Here is an 18,477-nt window from a genome sequence, read left to right on the forward strand (position 1 = left end):
TAGTAATGCTTTACCTGTGGTGTGGTGGTTAGAACACCTGGGAAGTTAAAGATGTGGGGTGTGTCTACACTTTCATTAAGGCACTGAAGTTACTGCACATTAAAATTTAGTACTTGTATAACCAAGTGCAGTAGTACCAGCACACAACTTTTTAGTGATGCTAACTGCATATTAGCATGGTTTTTGCCCTGCACACTAATGCACAGTCAAATTAAGCTAGAATTAGAATGTTCAGAACTAGGCTGCACAGATAACATCTTGTGTAGATGCGCCCATGCTGGTTCAAATCCACTGTAGGTCAAAGAGGCCTAGAACATGCCCTTGGGCATGTACCCCAACCACTTAGCTATTGAGCCTAAAACCTTTAAAAAGTGCTTGACTCTCCCGCCCTTCCTTCAGGATTTAGGCTCAACTACTTGCTTGGACAGCATACAGCCTACTTACTATGCATGCTCCATCTATGTCTGAATGCTTATATGTCCACAATGCAGTACAAGCATAAAAAATACAGAAAGGCAATCAGGAATTGTCCATTTAGGCATATAAAGAGAAACAGAATTCTGTTGCAAGTGACAGGTTCCATCAGAGCCCAGCAGCTGACAGTTCCACAAAAGTAGCTTGTGATCAGCAGGCTATCTATCTGTCAGTTAGTGCTGGCTGATGCAGAGGCTCACAGTTAATTTATTAACATCCCCAAAACCAAGGCTTGCTCGATGGTCAGGCCCTCCTTGGAACATATTAGGAATATAGTGAACAACCTAGGAGGACTAGGAGTTGCTTAAAAGATTTTAGGTGACAACAGTTCATCTGCATACCTTCTATTGAGTCAATCCTGGTGTATATTTCTGACTGACTTGAAAGTTAACAAAACAGTCAAGGAAAGCAGAGAATAGATTGAAATTGCAATGTACTAATATGCAAGAGAGGAATAAATATGTAACAGTGTGTGCATATGTTAGCAGGTGTTTGGATGAATCAAAGAAGAATGTCTGTATAAAAGATGTGTTTTCAGGTGAGCTTCAGTATCTGTGTCTCCAGGCCTTTATCTCCTGTCAGCTGGATTAGCCTAGCTTCCCATCACTCCCTCCTTCTCCACAACTCCTCTCTCAGCTGTCCCAGGGGCCAGCTCCAAAGGGGCACTGGAGAGTGAACAGGGGTTAATGTCTACCCTAAAGTGTGATGGTTAGGGCATTGTGCTGGGAAGTCACAGACACAAGTTCAAACATTCCCTGAGCAAGGAGGCCTAGAATCTGGTTTTTGACTGACAAGCCAATTAAACTAACAGTGCATAAAAGCTAGGCCTGTGCAAAGCAGCAAATATTTGCTTTAGATTTGGCCGATTTGGGGGACAGTGATTCAAATCACTGTCCTGAATCAATTCAGCCAAATCAGCCAGGCCCATCCTCTGCCTGCTCTTCCAGCCTGGCGATGGCTGCCCCGCCCACCCCAGCTCTCAGCACTTTGGAAAAAAAGTTCGAACTCACCGGGTGCTGCCAGGCGGGGAGCAGATCCCTGCTGCCCTCCACTACCCCACACTGTGTAGGGGGCTCTGCACAAGCACCCCGACTCCCTACCCCCAGCTCTGGCCCTTTAAGAAAAAAAAAAACAAAACAAAACAAAACAAAGAGGAAAAGCCCTGGACTCACTGTTCCTGCCTGGGAAGGGGTGACCCTTGCTGCCCCTCGCCAAGAGCCTTGGGGCTCTTTCAGGAGACCTCCAAAGCCCCAAGGCTGCTGCAGGAGCTGGTGAGTCCCAGGGTTTTTCCTTGGGTTTTTTTTCATGAAGGGTCGGAGCTGGGGTGGGTGGGGCAGCCATGATGTGGGGCTGGGGACCAGGCAGGGGATGGGTCCTGGCAGGGGTCCTGCCATGGTCCCCTCCTCTCCTCCAGGCCCCTCTCCCCCATGCCCTACTTAACAGCTGCGAGTCAGGCTGCAGCCACCAGGGACTGTCCAAATCAAAGCTCTCTGAATCTTTTCTGAACATTCAGAGTTTCAGATTGATTTGGACCTTTTAATTGGTCCCCTGATTCGATTTGGAGATTCAGCCACTGAATTGGGCCTAATCAAATCAGCACCCGAAGCTTCGCACAGCCCTAATAAAAGCTGTCTGATTTCTTCTCAGTCACAAACATACAGCAGTTGGGCTGGAAGAGATAGCCCTAGAAGCTGCAACATTCACCTGCCTGCTCTGCACAGAAGACTTCTGCAAACCATGGCTTAGATTGAATGCAAAGATGCTGTAGTAAATTAAGGGCTTATAGATGAAGAAAAGAGGTCTCTTTACCTGGATGAGGATGAAATACCAGAGCAAATGGATATTCCAGAAGTAGCCAAGGCCAAATAAGGATGTGAATAGTCCACTCAGCACCATTCCGCCTGATAGGTAATACCGCAGTGGGAGGCGCTCACCAAAGATGCCGCTGCATAGAGAGAAGGGAGACCATAAATACATCTGCACACCAAGGTCATCAGCTGGTTAGACACTGAGATGAGCAACCCACTAGACACTAGTATCTGTGCAGCTCCCAGGAACTAGAAGCTCAGATATATTCAAGGGAGGCTTCTGCTCTTTCTGCCTAGATGCCCAGCTCAGTGGAATCTAGGAGTTCCTGGCTGCACTATTCACAGTAAAGCTGAGAGGATGGAACCATCTCTATGTAGTCTGGAAAAAATAAAAAGCTCCTTTAATTCTAGGCAAAAAATAAAACCAAGAACCAAACTTGAAATGCCATCATTCCCTCCCAGCCCCTGAACCAATTACTTTTGATAGGTTCATCTGGTTAGACATTTCTAAGTGTCCCAGTACCTTTTAATCTGCTTTTCCTAGAATGCCCCTCTCCTCTTAGTACCTCTAAGAGGTACTGTACATTGTAAGAAGTACTGTACATTGGCCAATCTTGAAGCCACATCTTGCATGCCCCAAGCTAGCTTTCCATTTAGGTTCAGTGCTGACTGAAAGTATGGCACACTGACACTCCAGGCAAATCAAACAACCATGGCACAGACCCTGCCCCAGACAACCCAAATCAATACAACAAGCTGTCCCTCAGATACACTGGACACACTTCAAATACAAAACCAAGCAACCAAATTTATGAACAGCAAAGTAATAAACAGTAGATGAGAATTCCACTACATGTAGAATAATGTACAACTAGGTTGATAACACCTCTTACTGATAATGATTACTAGCTAGTGACTAGTAATGAATGACTATTTCTTATCTCCACAACATTAGTTTTTAGGGGTGGGGAAAAAGGCAAGTCCATGAAGAAAGGGAAAAAAAACCTTAACAAAACGTCTCACAAAAGAATGTCCGCATTCTAGAATCAGAAAGATGTGGCTGAAATCCCAAGCTAGAATGACTCTTACTGTACTGGCATCAACTGCCTAAGCCCAAAGGAGACAAGTCTTTGCACAGAGATTATGAATGGCTACAGAGTTTGGAATCTGGCTTAAAAGAACAGGCACGAATCACAAGAAGGGGTCCAATTTTGGAGGTCAGGGTACTAACGCTAAGGTCAGAAGCCAGCTGTGTGTAGGGAGGGGAGGGGGAAGGGCAGAAAGGCTATCTAGATTAGGAAACAGCTATTTTGTACCTGCTTTCCTTACTTCTTGATCTATTCATCCTGCCCAGATGAAGGGAAACTGGCCACATAAAAAAAAAAAAAAAAGTTGATGGGAGCTCCTTAACTATTGTGCAGTATAATTTGCCCAATAGATCACAGCGTTTGTCAAGCAAATGTGCAATAGCTTTTAGGTACCAAGGAAAAGCCAACCCAGCCAGGGTAAAAGGGGATAGTTGATCAACTAATTAAAGTTACTCCAAAGAGGTTCTGGTTATTCTTCATATCCTGTCCCATTCCTTCTGAAGCTGCTAGGGAAATTTAGGGATCCAGAATCAGAAAAACCCAAACTACCTTTGGACAGGATACCAAAACTTACCACATCAGGCAGAGATGCTGCTCTGATGCAAGAACGCATTCCACCTACCAGCAGCTTTGCTATTGCAAAAGTTCTCATGGTATAGCCGTGGAACAAAGAGAACTCTAATGGGGAGCAGTGAGGCTTCTCAGGAAAAAGTGTAAGATTGGAGTTAAAAATTCCCAGGAGACAGTAACCGTTCTCCCTCCCTACGTGCCAGCAGCCTGTGGAATCCATACCTGATAAACATCCCTATTGCATATGCAACTAGGAAAGCATTATCCAAGGCTCCAAAGAGTTCCTTATAGTTGTCCTGATCTACAAAAAAAATAACAATATTACAAGTCAGCATGGGATACAGTAGTAAGGTGGGTGTTCATGATACCATTCCCACAAATGCAATGTGTCTATTCTTACCATTTTATCCACCTGTGGGGGTGCTCTGAGATGCAGAAGCTAGACTTGTTCCTAGCGGTAATTTCTTCCCCAGTGTTTACCTTTCATCACAGAAAGCCCTCACAACCCGTATGAGAAACTGCTTTTTGCTACTCCTATGCATCTTCAGGCTGCTGCTGAGAGTCCTTAGGAACTCATTCTCCATGTTCTTTTTTAATAATGATAGCATTAGGTGCATCTAAACTCTAAAGCATTGCTCAAACATGAATACATTATTTCTGTGTGACCAATGGGTGCTGAAGGCCCCAAAACAGGACACAGCTTCTAAAGGATCCTCCCAGGATCCTACAAGGGAACAAACCTACTGTCCCGTGCTAAGTACCTGTCAAGTATCCAAATTAACACCTTGTACTGGGACAATAGTGCTACTTTGTTAATTGTCATTTAAACTGAATGAAAACACAATTCCTTTTTCCAGGTTTTGATTCAAGTCAAAGCTCAAACAGGACAATGGAGACAACATGGAGGATTACATTCTGTATCAGTTTTTAGTCTCAAAACAGTCTTGAGTTTTTGTAATAACATTTTCCATCATTTCCTTTTACCCTTTGACACAATTTTCCCCAAAGGAGATATGCCAGTATATTGCAAATTAACTCCAAATAAGAGGTTACCAACCTGAAAAGCTTAAGACATGCAATCCTAATTTTAATTCTATGCCACTTTACTCCCAGATTACTGCTGAGGCCTGGAGTCTCAACCTTACTACTTGCACTGTAAGACTCCTTCTCCATTCCAGACTGTCTTGGCATTTGATACAAGCTTTGATAGCTTCCATTACATATGGATGTATGATTGCCCTTTGCACCTGGGACAAGCACATGAGGTGCTATTCAACTGGTTAATAACCTCTAGTTGGCTCAGATCAGCCCAGGTGGCCTGGGAACCAACTGCCAGGGAGTGCACTAATGAGATAGGTAAACATGCTGTAAACATATTATGGCCTCCAGAGTTAATCATGTCATTTGCCAGAATGTGCTGGTGTTTCACCGTTAGACTGTGACCTGTTAAGTCATACTTAAACTGGCAGAAAGCAGAGCTAGATACCGATTCCTCCTGGGAAAGGGGCTTGGGCCACAGACGGTAAAAAAGGAGTTCAGGATGCACTGCTCTTTGTACTCCCCACAAAAGATTAGACAAAGTAACACCACCAACTGAAAACCAGAGGGGCAGCAACAGACAGAGGGAACAGAGACTGGGAAGACAATGAGGCAGGCAGCTCTACAAGCAGCGAGTCATCCTGCCCAGCTGTCACAGCCTCCCAGCCCCAACAGTTTACAGGAGACCTGGGCCACTTCAACGAGAACCAGAGCCAGGTGCTTGCTGAGCAGTCACTGTTCCTGGCTGGCCCTGGACTCCAACATGCAGTGCTGACCAAGAGCCTCATGACTGCCTCCTCAGAGTGATGGAAGGGAGCTCTCCCAGGGCCAAACAAAATATTACATAGATATGTGAACTGTCATTTACTGGGTCAGACCATAGGTCACAGAATCATAGAAGTAGGAAGGGACCTTGTAGAGCTGCCTGCCTCATTGTCTTCCCAGTCTCTGTTCCTAGGGAAGTGGTGCTGGCTCCTACCCTGGGGATCTTGAAGAGGCTTGATGACTACCTGGCTGGACTCATTTGAGTCCAGTTTTTTCTCCCGCCCAGTCTCTGTTCCCTCTGTCTGTTGCTGCCCCTCTGGTTTTCAGTTGGTGGTGGAAGTTGCTTCCAGCTCCTAGCTGCCCTAACTGTGAAGTAGTTCTTGCGGATGTCTAATCTAAATCTACTCTCCATAATAACTTGTGTCCCTTGTTCCTTGTCATGCCAGGGGGCGCTAGGGGAAACAGTGTCTCCCCTAAACCCTTCTGGTCCCCCCTAGTGAGTTTATAGATGGTCACCAGGTCCCTTGTGAAGGCTGAACAGGTTTAGGTCCCGCAGTCTTTCAATGTAGGGTCTGCCCTGTAGTCGGATCATGCGGGTGGCCTCCTCTGGACCCTTTCAGTGTTCTCCACATTCCTCCTGAAGTGGGGCGCACAGAACTGGATGCAGTTCTCCAGCTGTGGCCTGATCAGCGTCGCACAGAAGGGGGAGGATCACCTCCCTGGCTCTACTTGAGATGCACAACAAGGTCCGGTTAGCCCTGCCAACCGTGACCTCGCATTGTCGGCCCATGTTCATCTTGGAGTCAATAATGACTCCAAGATCCCTTTCTGCCTCCGTGCTCTCAAGAAGGGAGTTTCCCATTCTATAAGTGTGCTGCTGGTTTCTACTGCCTAAGTGCAGCACCCTGCACTTGTCAGTATTGAAATGCATCCTGTTTATGTCAGCCCACTCCTGTAACCTATCCAGGTCTTGTTGCAGTCTTTCCCTCCCTACTAGTGTGCTCATCTCACCCCAAATTGTGGTATCATCAGCAAATTTAAACAGGTTGCAATTCACCCTGTCGTCCAAATCGCTGATGAAGAAATTGAACAGCGCAGGCCCCAGGACCGAGCCCTGGGGGACTCCACTGCCCACTTCCCCCCAGGTTGAATATGACCCCATCCACCACCACCATCTGAGTACGACCCTTGAGCCAATCTGCAATCCATCTGACTGTGTAGGCATCAATGCCACAGTCACCTAGTTTTTTTAATGAGGATGGGGTGGGAGACGGTGTCAAAGGCCTTGCTGAAGTCTAGAAAGACTACGTTCACGGTGACACCTGCATCCATTGCCTTTGTGACCTGATCATAAAAAGGCAATCAGGTTGGTCTGACATGACCTGCCCCTAATGAAACCGTGCTTCATGCCCTTGAGCATCATCCCTGAAGCCGGCCCATCACAGATGTGCTCCTTGAGGATCTTCTCAAAGAGTTTCCCAAGGATAGAGGTAAGACTGACGGGCCTATAGCGGCCTGGGTCCTCTCTCTTCCCTTTTTTGAAGATGGGGACCACGTTAGTTATCTTCCAGTCATCCGGCACCTGGCCCAAGCACCACGAGCGCTCATAAGCCATGCCAAGGGCCCTGCAATAACCCCAGCTAGCTCCCTCAGCACCCTGGGGTGGAGAGCATCTGGACCTGCTGACTTGAAGACGTCCAGCCCCTCCAGAAGCGCTCTAACCCAGTCCTCCCCAACCTGAGGTCTGGAGGCGTTCCCCTTGAGTCCATCTGGCATCACAGCGGGGAAGTCCCGGTCCCTGCACAAGAAAACTGGCCCAGCCTCCTGCGTCCACTAGGGGGCACCACCACTGCCCTCTGGGTACTGCCAGACAACAGTTGCAGAGGGAACTCCTCTGTGGAGCTTGCTGTCCTTCCAAAGGAGACTGCTGCTGGCTCCCCTGTTGGGCTAGCCCCTACACCACCACCACCACTGCTGCTGCCTCTGCCACTGCCACTGCCTTCCCACCTCCGGGGTGGCATCTGTGCACCTGAACTTGCACTTGCATCTTCACCCACTCCGGTGCTGCCAGGGATGCTGTGTAGCCTGAGGGTACCCTGCACCACCAATGGGACCGCTCCACCTGCGCCAGCTTCCACAGCAGCACCCATGTTTGTCCCCGGTGTGCCGAGTCCTGTGTTCCACCCTTCACTGCCCTTGTATTTGTGTTAGGCTGAGCACACCAGCAGCGTGCCTCCCTTTCCTCCTGTGTCTCCCTTCCCCACCCCTACTCCCTCTGGGGGTAAGAAGGGCAAAGGGCTGGCCTCCAACCCCAAGCCACCAACACCTGTAGGGACCAGGTGCTCCTCATCAGGGTGCACCACACCCACTCAGCCGTCCCTGACCCTGCCAGCATGGCTTCTCAGCAAGGAAGCTATGGCCAAGATGCTGCAGGGAAACCCATGACTCCCAAGCCTGGGCCCTCCACCACCACTGCCCCTTCTACCTTGGGCAGCAGGGGCTCCTTCCACAGGCATGGGGTGAAGTGCTTATTGCCTGAGAAAGAGGGCCCACACTTTACGAACTACATGCAGGTCCTGGCTCAGGCAGTGGGAGCCAACAAGACTGTGGTGGCCTCCAAGTTCCACAGCAAGAGGTTGTTCTTCCTTGCCGCAGAGACCACCACCCAGGAGGCAATGGAGGAAGGGCTCACTGTGGGGGCATGTCCCCCTCAAGCCTCTGGAGGAGCCGGGGTCCTAAGCTCTTCTCACCATAACTGCCAACTCAGCCCTCCTGAGCAAGTCTCTGAACTACTTTCAGCTTATCCTCAATGCTGTGATAGTGCTGGTGGGGCAAGGCAAGGGGCCAAAGCAGTGCAATGCCAGGAATTTGAAGATCCTGGGGGTCTTCAAAAGGAGGCTAGATAATCACCTAGCTAGGGTCATTTGATCCCAGTATTTTTTCCTGCCCGTGGCAGGGGGTCAGACTTGATGATCTGCTCAGGTCCTTTCCAACTCTACCAACTACGAAACTGAATTATCATTGGGCCCACAGCCTCACAATGCCTTCAACATGTATGGGAGGGTGATGGGGTTGCTGCTGGGCCCCACACCTGGTGTTACTGCTTAGACCACTCCATGGTAGATGTTTAGTGTGCCTGTCAGCCTGACAACACCACCACCTCAGGGGGGAGGAGGAGCAGATGTACTACTCTCAGTTAAACCAAATTTATATCTCCATGCTGAACACTGCCCAAGACCATGTTTCCGGCATCAGGCCGGCCCCTTTCAGCAACCAACATCTGACGTATGCTTGGGTCATGCTGCAGTGTGAGCATCCGGGACCAGCCTAGTGGCACTTTAATAACAGCCTGCTGGAGGATATTGACCAGGGGCGAGCAATTATTTTGGGCAGAAGGCTGCTTACTGAGTTTGGGCAAGCTATCGAGGGCCGCATGACAGGCAGCCCAGGGCAGATAAATATTAATTTTCTAAATTTTTTAGGGGCCCCACAGGCCAGATAGAATGGCCTGGTGGGCCGCATCCAGCCCCTGGGCCGCATTTTGCCCACCCCTGATATAGACTTCATGGCAGCCTTCCAGAAGTTCTGGCTGGCCTGGCATGGGCAGCAGCTGGTCTTTCCCTGGTCTTGGAGATGGTGGGACATGGGGAAGGTGCATTTCCACCTCCCCTCTAACTGCAGCTACACCCAGGGACACACCCAGCAGAGGGAGGCGGCCAGGGAGCAGTTTGTAGGGGAGGTCCTGGAGCTAGAGAGGTGACTGGCTGCTGACCCAAATAACCTGTCTCTGCATAGAGTGTCAGGAAAGATGGGAGGAGCTCTGAATCATAGAATCAATGAGTCGGAAGGGACCTAGACAGATCATCTAAATCTGACTCCCTGCCATGGGCAGGAAGGAGCACTGGGGGTGGGAGGGGTCATAAGACCCCAGCCAGGTGCCTGTCCAGTCTCCTCTTAAAGATTTCCAGGGAAGGTGAGAGCACCACCTCTCTAGGAAGCCTATTCCAGGCTCTGGCCCCCCTTACAGTGAAAGTTCAGTGAATTCTGGACAACTGCTGCACCCGCAGCATGTTGGTCCACTCACATATCCAGCTCCTCCAACAGATGGACCACAGCTCCTGCTTCTTCCATGCTCTGGAGCAGAAGAGGTGTCCCAAGAAATACATCACCTGCCTCCCGGCAGATGATCACACCCCCTCATGGATCTGGACAAGCTGTGAGAAAGCACTGCATAGAAAGCTCTTGTTCTTTCTCACCAAATCTGAGTAACACTGATGCCTGCCAGGTCCTGTGGAGGGACTACCTCAGGTCAGTGTGGACAACCGGGACCAGCTGGAGGGTCCTATCACTCTGGCCAAGCTCTTAAGTACCCTCCACTTGATGCCCACCAACAAAGTGCTGGGCATGAACAGGCTGACCACAGAGATCTACTACACCTTCTGGGATGTCCTTGGCCCAGAAATGCTGCAGTCTGGGCTGAGCCCAAAGTGGGTAGGGAGCTCCCTGGCAAGGGGGAGGGCCATGCTGACCCTACAGCCAAGGGGAACCCCCATGACTTAAGAAACTGGCACACAGTCTCACTCCTCTGCATAGACTACAAAGTGATAGTAAAAAGCCATCTCATCGAGCCTGACTACTGCACAGCAGCTCAGTAACACTGATGCGAACTATACAAACAGGAAAAAGAAAGACGCCAGACTCAACAGCGACATATATTTTTTAAACCTATGCAAGAAACACATCAGTCCCAGAGGACTAAACATCTCCAATCCTCTGACTATTAAACCAATTCCAAATATGCTTCACAACTTTGCAGGAGAGCTTCAGAGAAACTTAGAAATCATCTTCTTCACCTAACCTGCTCCAAAAAAGACCAACTGAGGGAAAAAAATCTACATGAAACAACAATTTAACAGAGAAAAACCCAGACCTTTTCCCAAACATTATACAACATATACAAAGAGAATACCAAAGATTTTCCAGAACATCCATCCAACATAAAAAGTAGAACTGGAACCAATTACTCCAGGAACAACTTTCCCAACCACAAAATAACCTTCAGAGAAATAACACCAACACTGTACAACGTTCCAACCTCAAACTCAATGCAACTGAAAGAAGAAACCAACCCCCAAATATCATCAATCTCTCCACACACATACTTACCAAAGCTGAAAAATCTATCCTCCCCAAATGTCTGAAGTACTTTATTAGGATGTTTTTCTGGACAGAAATTCAATGTGGAGAACTAGAAGAATTCTTCCAATGCCTCCACCTCAAAGAATATTTCCGTAACCAAAATGACCCCCCACAAAAACACAAAACCCATCAGACTGGACACCGCACAGTGGACAAAATCCAAACCTTGACCGCTATATTGACTGCTTCAGAAAAATGAAATAATCAACAACACATACCACCTTAACAACCTATCCCTCTCAGAGAGAAGGGCCATATAATTCCCAAGATCTAGCCATCAAATGGTAATAAAACCAGCTGATAAAGGAGGAGCTATAGTTATCCTTAACCCTGAAGACCACATAAAAGAAGCCAACAGACAACTCTCTAACACCACTTACTACAAAAAACCAGAGGATGATCCTACTCTCCTTTTCACCTTGCAACTCAAAATTACCATCAAATCATTTCCATCACAACTACAAGAAAAACTATAGAACTTGATCTCCCCCACTATCCAACCAAGGGACTTTTTACATGGTCCCTAAAATCCACAAACAAGGGAACCCTGGTAGACCTATCATATCCAACCATGGAATCCTCACTGAGGAAATATCAGGTTTCATTGAATCAATCCTAAAACCTATGGTCACCCAAAGAGCAAGTTTTGTCCAAGACACAACAGGCCTTCAACAAAAACTTAAAAACACAGACCAACTTCCTAGCAACACCCTCTGAGGTACCATGGATGTTACCAGCCTATATACCAACACCCCACACCAGGATGGCATTCAAGCCTGCCTTACATATCTACAAGAACAAGATTGCAACTCAGATTACAGACCCAAAGATATTACCAAACTTATATACTTCATCCTCACACGCAACAAGTTCACTTTCAATAATTTCATGAGCCACCTTGAAGAAAAATTCCTCAAGGATTGCACCATCAAACCCTTGCTATGCTTATGATAGATCAATGACATCTTCATCATCTGGAATGAAAACCTGCAAGGTCTGCTTGATTGCTATCAGAAATTCAACATGCAGCATCCCTCCTTTAGACTATCTCTGGAATACTCCAACACCAACATTCACTTCTTAGACATGATGGTCACTATCCAGAATGGTACAACACAGCCCACCATATACAAGAAACCCACAGACCAACATACATATCTGCACAGAACCAGTAATCACCCTAAGCACACCAAGAAAGCTGTAATATACAGCCAAGCCCTCCAATACTGCTGAATTTGCACTGGGAACAACTGGGATCATAACCTCACAAATCTCAAAAGGGCCTTCACTCAACAACAACACTCCTCCAGAGAGATAGCTTGCACTTTTGAAAGAGCCACCTGGATACCACATGGAGGATTGCTGAAGTACAGAAGAAAAACCCCTATGAATCGCACACCACTGGTCATGACAATCATCCCTCCCTGAAAACTATATGGAAAATCCTCAAACAATTACAATGCATATTAGAAGGAGACCCAATTCTCAAAGAAATCTTCCCAGAACCACCCATCCTATCCTTTAAACAAGCACCAAACGTCATCTACCTCATCACCAGAAGCAAACTTCCTACGGCCCAAAACACACTGAATGGTCCTATGCCAGGACAAAAAAATGTAAAATCTGCCAATAGGGCTGTGCAAGGCTCTGGACAGAGCTTTGGATCCAGAGAAGCTTTGGATGCTTCAGCATCCGAAGCAGCGTGTCCAGATCGAAGCACTGGCTTCATTGGGCTTTCCGAAGGGGTTCGGAACTTCACAAGCAAAACTCATGACATGGGTGACCCTGTGTGTGTTAAGGCGCAGCAGGGTGAAAGCTGCAAGGATGGTGGCCCCTGCTGAGACCACCAAGCCTGCCAGCTGTTGAGGAGATCAGTGCAGGGGTTCTGGCTTCTGGGGCCCTGCACCCCTAGCTGCTAACAGACAAAACTCGTGACATGGGTGCTTGTGGGACTGTGTCTGGCCTGGGGCATGGGAGACACTACTGCAGGCCTGGCTGCTAAGCTAGTGTGTTACCAATGAATCATGATTCACGCAGGGACCAGCTCAATACACAGTAGTAGCTAATGTAGTCAGTTAATTACCATCAATTAACACCTACAAAAACAGAGACTAAGGAGAGGAAATAATACAGACAATCAACTCCCTCAAAACAGAGACAGTCAGTTGCACAAGCACCCATGTCACAAGTTTTGCCTGTCAGCAGCTAGGGGTGCAGGGCCCCAGAACCCCCCTGCACCAATCTCCTCGACAGCTGGCAGGCTTCACGGCCACAGCAGGGGCCACCATCCTTGCAGCTTTCACCGTGCTGCACCTTAACACACACGACCCATGTCACGAGTTTTGCTTGTCCACAGCTTGAGGTGCAGTTCCCCCCCAAACCCCTGTACTGATCTTCTTGAAACTTGGCAGGCTTTGTGGCCTCAGTAAGAGCTACCACCCCTGCAGTTTTGACCCCGCTGCGTTGTAACACAACTCATGTCACACGTATTTGTTTCAAGAATTTGGGGTACAGTTCCTCCCAATCCCCTGCACCAATCGTCTTGAAACGTGGCAGACTTCATGCTCTCATCAGGGGCTACCATCCCTGCAAGCTTCATCCAAATCAGACATAAAACAACAAAGTTATAGATATTTCATTGATTCCTCATTATACCCTATGGCTGGATCTCTGAGGCGGCTCCGAAGCTTCGGAGCCACTTCAGCTGCACTGAAGCAGAAACCTGGTCCAGAGCTACGGATCGGATCCCTGGCATCCGAAGCAGCCAGATCCAAAGTCGGATTGGATCGCTGTCAACTTGTACAGGCCTATCTGCCAACATATGCCCACATGCCCCCCCACAACTACTACACCCCTCAGCAGAACCATCAACATTCCTGGATCTGCACCTCCAGAAATGTCATCTCTCTCATCTAGTGCACCAAATGCCCTGATGGAAAATATGTAAGAGAAACCAAACAACAACTGTGCACCAGATTGAAAGCACACCAAAAATCTATCAAAGACAAGAATATCCAACTACCTGTGGGGGCAGATTTCTCACAAGAAAACCACTCTCTCTCCAGTCTCTCAGTTCTAATCCTCAAAGGGAATTTGCAAGATACCTTCCACACACAAGCCTACAAATTTTACTTCATCAATTTACTGGAATCAAAAAATCATGGACTAAATACAGACATTGGATTTATGACACATTATAACCTGCCTAACATCTGACTCCCCAGGTAAACCCTCCACTTCTTACCAGCTATTCTCATTCCCTTTCCCTGTCTCTCATCCTTTGACTACAGCCACTTTCATTCCCCCTTCCCCGCTGCCTCCACCTATCTTTAATCTACTGACCACCTCAGTTTACATTTTAACTGCCTGACTTTCTTGCATAGGCACATACTGGTCTCTGGCTGCTTTACCAGTCCATCTAGGAACAGCAGACCATCTTCAGATGCTTTTTTCGACTGAGTTATCTCATAAAAGATACTTGGATTTACCCAAAGAACTTGTCTGTCAGTAACACTTAGTTTGCACCAAATCCTGTGCACTACTTAGGACTGGCTCAAGAATGGCCTTTCTTCTTGCAGGTTCTAGAGCTAGTTTAGTCTCTGAAAGCCAGCCTGATGTTAGATTGACCCATCCTATTTGTGGGTAGTTGAAGTCACCCATTATTACTGTGTTTTCTTCTTGTCACCTCCCTTAGCATTCTCTCTCGCTGCTACCACCCTGGTCAACAGTACATCCCAGATGTGTGTGTATGTGTGTGGGGGGGGGAGGCGGGGGGAGGGTTCTACTGAAACCTAGAATTTCTATCCACAGAAATTCTGTGGTACCGCTCACTAGTTGAAAAAAAAAAAATCTACCTTATTTGATTCAATGGAGTCTTTTATGTTGAGAGCCACTTCCCAACCTATTCTAACGTTCCTGTATAACATTCCACTCCACGGACCTATTCCAACATTTCTGTATTATTTATATCCTGGTATTACAACATCCCACTGAATTTCCTCATTCCACCATGTTTCAGAGATACCTACAATGTTATTTATTATTACTGTCACTATTTACTGTTAAGCATTCAAGTTCCCCCAATTTTGATGTTAGACTTATAGCATTAGCATGAAAGCATGTATACTTTTTATTGTTGCCTGGTTGGTTTTTCTGTGTGACCTTTTAATCACAGAAAATATTTGTTTATACTGGTCTTCTCTGTATTCACCTGAGCAGTCCCTCCCTGTTTCTTATCCCCATCATTTATGGCCATTTGTTTCACGGCTAAAAATCTTGGAGCGCAACAGCATACAGGTAGGAGAGATGCTCTGGCACTTAGCGTGGAGGAGGAACCAGTAGGCAAATAGGGTCTTACCGAATGGTGCCCAATCACACCATGTGGTGCTGTTTGAGCCGTTGTTGGGATTCCTTCCCAATGCAGAACAGTTGAGATGTAGCTCACTCTGAAAAAACAAAACAGGGTGAAGAGTCAGGGCCTCTTTCAGGAGGCTCCTTCACTGAGGGGGCAGGAAAAAAAGACCCTGCTTCTTCATTTCCCTCCTAGATTTGTCATGCCCAATAGCTGCAAGAAAATCACTCCCTGCTGTGGCATTACAGACAAGGCCTACAACTGGCAGAGTACAGTTACTAGAGCAGGCACCCTCCAGCACAGCAGGGCCCCTGCAACAGTAGACTAAATAATTAGAAAGTTGTGACAGAAACAAACATTTTTATTGTATATCCACTGGAAGGCACCCTTGATTGCATTTCAGTTACTGCACTTACCTTCACAATGCTGATGGGTTTACGAGAAAGATGGTAACTGGTATAAAACAGAAATGTCAGCACAAGAGTGAATCCCCGATACCTGGTGGGGAAAAAAAAAGAAAGACATTGAAACAAAGGGGCCTTGCTGCAGTACCTTCTGGTTCCTGGAGCCGTGCTGTAGTACCATTGTTAGTACTAGTGTTACTTACCTGGGATAGGACAATGTCCGTACTTCCTATGGACTCAGGGAAAAGGACAGTAAAAGAGGTTTCCCCAGACAAGCTCATACCATATGGAAAAGGTGGATGGCCTGCACATACTTCAGTCTTGAGTAGTGATCTTTCACCCTATTATGCATCTGAGATTGTACAGGATAGCCCACACTTACTGGCTGGCATTGTACCACCTGATATTAGAAGAAAGGTAGCAAGTCAAAAAGAAAGATTACAGCAGATGAAGACCCCAGGCATTCACGGTATGGTCACACAGAAGCAACCAAACAGCTTAAAGTGCAAAAGAGCTTTGTGACCAATGTTGCACCCCTGGACGTGACGGCTGACACAGCACGACTGAGGTTATAGAATGAAAGACTACGTTCAATCAGATGCCCCGAAATGGATCTGGAACCCCAGAAAGACCTTCCCAGAAGTTTGCACGTCATTGCACTTGCATGTATTTGTGTTATTAGAGTAGTCCCATTTCAACACGCTTGTTTTTGATCTTCCAGTTTACGTGTGCAGGAGGTTCAGGGCTTGCCATGTTGACCACTTTGAATATCCACAAATTTGGTCACTTCACTGCTTGCTCCCTTTTCCAGATCATTTATAAATATATTAAACAGCACTGGTCCCAACAAAGATCCCTGAGGGACCCTGCTGTTTACTTCTTTTTATCCTGTAAACTGACCATTTATACTCACTTTTTGCTTTCTGTCTTTAAGCAATTTCTAATCCATGAGGGACATTCCCTGTAATCCCATGACTACCTAATTTTCATTAAGAGCCTCGGATGAGGGACCTTGTCAAAGGCTTTTTGGAAGTCCAAATATACTATGTCAACTGGATTGCCCTGATCCACTTGTTTATTGACACCCTTAAAGAACTCTAGTAGGTTAGTGAGACATGATTTCCCTTTGACAATGCTATGTTGATCCCTCCCCAGAAAGTCATGTACACTCCTGTGCTGAACAATTTGTTATTATTATTATTATTGTTGTTCTTGTTATTATTTTTACCTGTTTTCCAGGAACAGAAATTAGGCTCACTGGCTTGTTCTGCTAGGTCCCTGAATGCCATCAAATCCTGGTGATTTGCTACTGTTTAGTTTATTAATTTCCTCTACGACCTCATCTATTGACACTTCAGTTTGGGTCAATTCCACTGACTTATCCCCAAGGAGGAGTGGATCTGGTGAGGGAATCTTCAAGACATCTTCCACAGTGAAGACTGATGGAGAAAATGCACTTAATTTCTAATACCCAACCTAACTGTCCTGTATTGCAATTTAAGCGCATTCCTTCTTGTCCTGTCCCCTGTTGACACAGAGAATGGTAATCACCTTCCTCTTTATAAAGAACCTTTTTATCATTTGAAGGGTTATCAGATGCCCTCTCAGTCTTCTTTTTCTGCACATTAATAATGCTAGTTCTCCCAACCCTTTCTTGTAAGTTTTGAGCAATCTTCTTCTAACTTCAAACTGAACAAGGAATCTAATAGATAAAGATAGCACACCCAATGCCATATTACTCAGTCCCTCTTTGGGACAGACAGATGGAGTATCAGTCCCAGCAGGGTCTGTTAATGGGAGGGAGACAAACTGTGGAGTGCTCAGATATTGAGAGGCTACAAGAGAACACACAGGCTCCACACAGGGAGCTGACCACATGGGCAGAAGAGAATTGGAGACAAATGTTCCACCTTTCATCATTTTTGGAGTAGTTTGGAAGACTAGAAGGAATAGGTTGGATTTATTTCACATGAAGAGCAGACCAACTGGGCTAGGGACAGACATTCAAAAAGACATTCCGGCCTAAGCCTGAATCGACTCAACCTTTGCAGGTTAGTCTAACCTGGCTAGGCTGAACTGGTGGAAACAGGAGAGACATTGTCTCTGGACTGAGGAAATTCAGGCACATGCCTGCAGTGGCTCAGGCTAGAAGCCGGGGGGGGGGGCCTAGAGCAGCCCTCCCTGCTCTTACACAGAGTTAAGCTGATGGGGCCATGGTCAAACCCCAGTAGGACTTTCTCTTTAGGGAGGTCTGCCTACACCATCCCAGGCTCTTCCCCGCTGGCTGCTCAAGGGGTGGGAGAATTGTAAACCCCCAGACCCCTGCTAGCACTCTGAGGCAAGGGGGGCGGGGGGTGCAGTGCATGCATCTGTTGGAAATACGGAGCTTTTCAATCTCCCTCCCTGCTTGTCAGACTGCCTGCAGCCAACTGACAGGTGAGCAAAGTAGTGTGGAGCTCATAAGAGTCTTTATCACCCAATTAGCTAAACAATAGCCTCTCCCCCCTTACTTCATACTCTTCTTAAACAGCTTACTGGGGTGACCTGTTGATTAGCTCCAAGAGCCCCGTTCCGTCTGCCTGCCTGTCCCAATGAAATTGAAGAGACACACTCACAGACACCTCTCTAGCACACCACATGCCTAGGGTCTGTGGGAGATGGGAGGGAGTGGGGAGGATTTCCTGCTTCAGCAGTGAGTAGGGGTAAGTCAGCGGACCCTGCTGTGTCTGCAGTCTCTGCTGGAGCCTTATACAGAACTAGCTAGCATACCACATGCTGGC

At 47.1% G+C, this 18,477-nt stretch overlaps 1 protein-coding gene across 1 annotated transcript in view; it reads right to left on the bottom strand.

The window, feature by feature from the left end:
- SLC37A2 (solute carrier family 37 member 2) overlaps nucleotides 1-18,477 on the bottom strand; it is a 99,928-nt gene that overhangs the window by 58,473 nt on the left and 22,978 nt on the right. Inside the window, exons 2-5 of the mRNA XM_090027264.1 lie at nucleotides 15,710-15,791; nucleotides 15,300-15,387; nucleotides 4,163-4,241; nucleotides 2,284-2,419 (exon numbers count right to left, since the gene is read on the bottom strand). Coding sequence (XP_089883390.1) covers nucleotides 2,284-2,419; nucleotides 4,163-4,241; nucleotides 15,300-15,387; nucleotides 15,710-15,791 — 385 coding nt within the window. The remainder of the gene's footprint in view (nucleotides 1-2,283; nucleotides 2,420-4,162; nucleotides 4,242-15,299; nucleotides 15,388-15,709; nucleotides 15,792-18,477) is intronic.

The sequence above is a fragment of the Crocodylus siamensis genome, chromosome 14 (assembly GCF_052110815.1).
Source record: "Crocodylus siamensis isolate JL-2025a chromosome 14, ASM5211081v1, whole genome shotgun sequence".
Classification (NCBI taxonomy): Eukaryota; Metazoa; Chordata; order Crocodylia; family Crocodylidae; genus Crocodylus; species Crocodylus siamensis.